We start from the raw sequence: 4,119 nt of genomic DNA on the forward strand, positions 1-4,119 counted from the left end.
GTTTCCAGCACCTTGTTGAATCTATGCCACAAAGAATTGAGGCAGTTCTGAAGGCAAAAGGAGGTCCAACCCGTTACTAGCAGTTACCTAATAAAGTGGCCGGTGAGTGTATATTCCAAACGTGAAGAAATCCTGGTTTTACCCTAATGTAGACCAGTCTTTATTCCTCCCATCTGAACAGGGATCATTTGTCTCCCTTCATAAATCTTGGTTCTTACATTAAATGTGGAATTACTACCTTTTTTTTTTATATGGTTTGACATTCTGTGAGATCTTGCCTTTTGTATCAGCCTCTAATGCAGCTAAAACCTTTCTGATCAGGTTGTCTATATTGGGTTAGTCCGATTGCTCTAAACTAAAAAAAAAAATGTTTTTTTTTGATGTGGAAACATTCAACTGTAGTAGAATTAATGTAGTAGTGTTGATGTTAACTGTCTTGCTTTTAGAAAAAAAAATAGTGAATGAGGAGCTGATCCCACTGTGTGGTTTTTTTTGTTCTGTTTTTTTTTTTTTTTGGCAGGTTGTCCAGAGGTTATTTGTTGATGCAGAGGATGAACAGAGCACAGCTGGGACGGATGAAAATCCCTCAATAGAAATCGAGCGGATCCCAGCTCCATCCTCGCCTGTATGTGATTCATTTCATTCACAGTTGGCGTTTTATGTGCAAATCTTAGAGTGAGAGTTTTGATTCATTTCTCTGAACTTCTTCAGTCTGAGCCTCTCTGTGAGGGAAAGGCCGAGAGGTGTAACCAAGATGACTGCGAGGAAGAGGAGGAGGAGGAGGAGGAGCTCAAGACCTTCCTCCAGGCACCACATAGGAAATCTGTCATCATTTTCTCAACTGGTAAAAAGTTGATCAGAGCCTCACAGTTTGAGAACCAGGAAGGTTCAGACCAACCTGCCCCAGCTCCATCATCACTGGCAAAGTTAACGACTGCAACCGGTGACCTGTCAGAGCTGCCTCATCAGATCCACTCTGCTGTTCGGTGTCTGCACAAAGGTTCCCCAGACACTTCAGTTCCCTCTGAAATATAAAACCCCGTCGTATGTTTTTCTAACACATTTTCCCCTCTGTGATAGGCGTATTCAATAAGCCTTGTTCTTTGAGTCCGGCGGTGGCCATGTTACGGAAACGTCTCCCTCATATAGCGGAGCTGCGTCTGGATCAGGAGGTTGAAACCTACACCTCCGCATCTGTCCCTGCTGTCTCTCCTCTGCCTCGCTGTGGGAACCCGCTGGCCTCCGTGTTCCAACTTAAGGACTCCATGGTGAATATATGAAGGAATACAAAAACATTCAGATGGAAACAAGTGTGATAATGTTTTTGGAAATGAAGATGATTAGACCAAAGCAGAAATAATTTACTGACCTTTCAGAGACCAAATGGATTGATTTAACAATTCAATTTATTTACATAACGCCAATTCACAACACATGTCATCTCAAGGCACTTTACAGTTCACCAGATCATACAGTCAAATTGATTCAAAGGGCCGGATTTATCAAGATCTAATTTTGCGTGCAGTAATTTGCGCTCGCAAACTGGAATTTTGCGCGAGGGGCTGAACCATGGTTTGCGGGTGATTTAACAAGAGTGATTGCGTAACTGGTGGCAGGTGCAAAACTGTTGGAGACGCCCTATTTAAATGATGGTTTTGCGCGTTTTGTGGTTTGCGGCAAAGTAATTTGTAGTTTGTACAAACTAGTGCATTAAGAAATTTTAATCTTACAGTGACACCCCCACCCCCTCCAAAAAAACCTAATTTAACTTGATGTGTCCAACTGTATTTAATGACAGTCGTCTTTAATGGATCCTCACTGGGTTACATCGTTCCTGTGGTCATTCAAGTTAAAGCAGTTAGAGCCATACCTTAACCCCTTGAACCCTACGGACCCACCGGCGGGTCCAGCTGCTACGTGACCTCGTAATTTTACCAAACCCCCAGTATTGATGTAAAAAACATATTTGGCACAGTTTGGTGACATTTATGGATAAATGTGCCAAAATGGCCTCTCCGCCTAAGAAATTTCTCACTAATGCCATTCTAAAATAAATATGATTCATCTGATTGAGTCCAAATTTGGTATATTTTTACACAACATTTACATTTAAAAGTCTGTACTACTTTTTTGTGCTATAAATAATATTTTGGTAGTGTTTTGCAATGTTTATTTCAAAGAAAATTTTGGCGAGGTTCAAAAAATGCAAAATATTTTGTATTTTGTCCCTAATATTTCAGGCAGGGTCAAAGCTACAATGGTGCTGACACCAGAAAACCATTCTATGACATCTTACCTTTACAGACGTACCAAAAGTTTCTTCTTAAATCTAATAGCTTTGAGGCTATAAGTTATTTACTTTTGTGTGTTTTTGTCAGGCAGAAATTTATTTATACCCCCTTAGGGTGTAAGAGGTTAATATAAAGATGATTCCTTGTTTGCTTTGTGTGTGTCAAACAAGGACAGAAAACTACAGTTTTTGTTGTTGTTTTTATTTTATGCAGCATTTAGGCCAGTTCACGCTCTGCTGTGAAATGTTCACATTAACCTGCAGGTCATTCCCCTAGGATGCTACCTGAACTACCTCCTCTGCAAAAATGAATTAGGCCCCTGAGATTCCAAAAAATGGGCCCCTTCCTCTCCATGCGTCTAGTTTCACAGTCCTTAGATCCACAAAACAACGGTGTACTGAACAGTCTAATTACCATAAATCCATTAGCAAGTCTGAAGATGGAAATCAGTTCTATTTTTCCTCAACAGGGTGCAAGAGAAAGATCTTTTAGGTGTCTGAAAAATGACTAAATTCTTCTCATTACTGGATGGTCAAGACTGGGTCTGCTAAACAAAAAAAACAAAAGCAGGTTTATGGTTAGTTGAAAATCCTAAAAATGTATTCGGTACCTATAAAAGTAGATGGATGCCGTTTTGACTTATTTGTGATCAACTAAAGTTTTGAGGCCTTCAGAGAAGTTTCTTTGGGGGGATTAAGTGTTTTAGTGTATCCCTTCTGGATGCTGCTTGGTACAGGTGGGTCCTGCTGGATTTGGCAGATAGTTTGGATCGAAATATGCACCAAAGTTTATCACAGGTGTTAATTTTCGTTTTCTGTATTTTCTTTTGTATGATTAGTTGTTAAACGAAAGCTGGTGTTCACCTTTTCCCAGACTATTTAATTACGATTTCATACACGTCTTTAGATGCTAAACTGCACTGTGCAGCAACCCTCAAACAAAATCTAAGCTTTAGCTTAAATGGAACAAAAGCCTTTATATTCTGGGTGGTTTAAAAAAAAAAATAATGTCAATGTTTTGTTTTTGTTTTTCAGAGATTTATCCCAATCGACTTGGATCTCTCTTCTGGTCCATTGTTGTTCAGTTCCTCGCAGCATGAGAGATAATTTGCACGCAAAGAACACTGGAAGAAAGTAAAACCTCACCTCTAGAGTAATTAAAGTCTGAAGATGTTTTTTATAGTTATGTTGAATTTGCATAATAAAAATAAGGGTGTATATTTTACATTTGGGGCATGTGTGATTTTTATTTCAGCCGTTTTTGTTCATGTCTTATTGGCCTCAACTGTTTTCTAAAAATATAGTTTATATGGCAGAAAACTTTGACCAAAACTAGGATAAAAATCCCTTTTTAAGTGAAATTTTCCTCTTTCTGTTGGCTTAAGATTATTAAATTATGGTTTATTAAATGGTTAAAACACTTTTATAAAATCCTATTTAAAGAAACGCATCCATCTCCTGCGGTTGGTTCAGGTTTAACCGTTTTATTCAGGAAGGTGCTGATTGCAGTACAGTTCCCATGATGGCAACACTTTAAAGTTTAGAGACGAATGGGCGCTCATGCTTGTGAAAATCTTTAGCTTCCTTTCAGCTTAATTCATTATTCTCTATGGTAATGTTTCCCAACCTTTTTTGACTTGTTTACCCCTTTGGGCATTGTCTCACTACGAGTCCCCCCTCAGTCAAAAGTATTGATTGTCCAAAAGTGGAACGTATACTAACTAATTATAAAATAAAAAATATTTTACTTGATCTTTTAACTTGAGCACTTAATTATTAGGCACTTAATGCTTTCCATTTTAAAAAAAAACCAAACAAATATGTTGCCT

General features: G+C 38.5%; 1 protein-coding gene across 2 annotated transcripts in view; it reads left to right on the forward strand.

The window, feature by feature from the left end:
• Positions 1–3,523, forward strand: part of LOC107095149 — a 12,068-nt gene extending 8,545 nt beyond the window's left edge. For both annotated transcript variants that reach the window (XM_015391126.1, XM_015391125.1), the window contains exons 14-17: positions 521–625; positions 712–1,000; positions 1,081–1,268; positions 3,326–3,523. In XM_015391126.1, the coding sequence (XP_015246612.1) occupies positions 521–625; positions 712–1,000; positions 1,081–1,268; positions 3,326–3,397 (654 nt within the window). In that variant the 3' untranslated portion in view covers positions 3,398–3,523. The remainder of the gene's footprint in view (positions 1–520; positions 626–711; positions 1,001–1,080; positions 1,269–3,325) is intronic.
• Positions 3,524–4,119: the final 596 nt, after the last annotated feature.

The sequence above is a fragment of the Cyprinodon variegatus genome, unplaced genomic scaffold (assembly GCF_000732505.1).
Source record: "Cyprinodon variegatus isolate N-32 unplaced genomic scaffold, C_variegatus-1.0 Scaffold526, whole genome shotgun sequence".
Taxonomy (NCBI): Eukaryota; Metazoa; Chordata; class Actinopteri; order Cyprinodontiformes; family Cyprinodontidae; genus Cyprinodon; species Cyprinodon variegatus.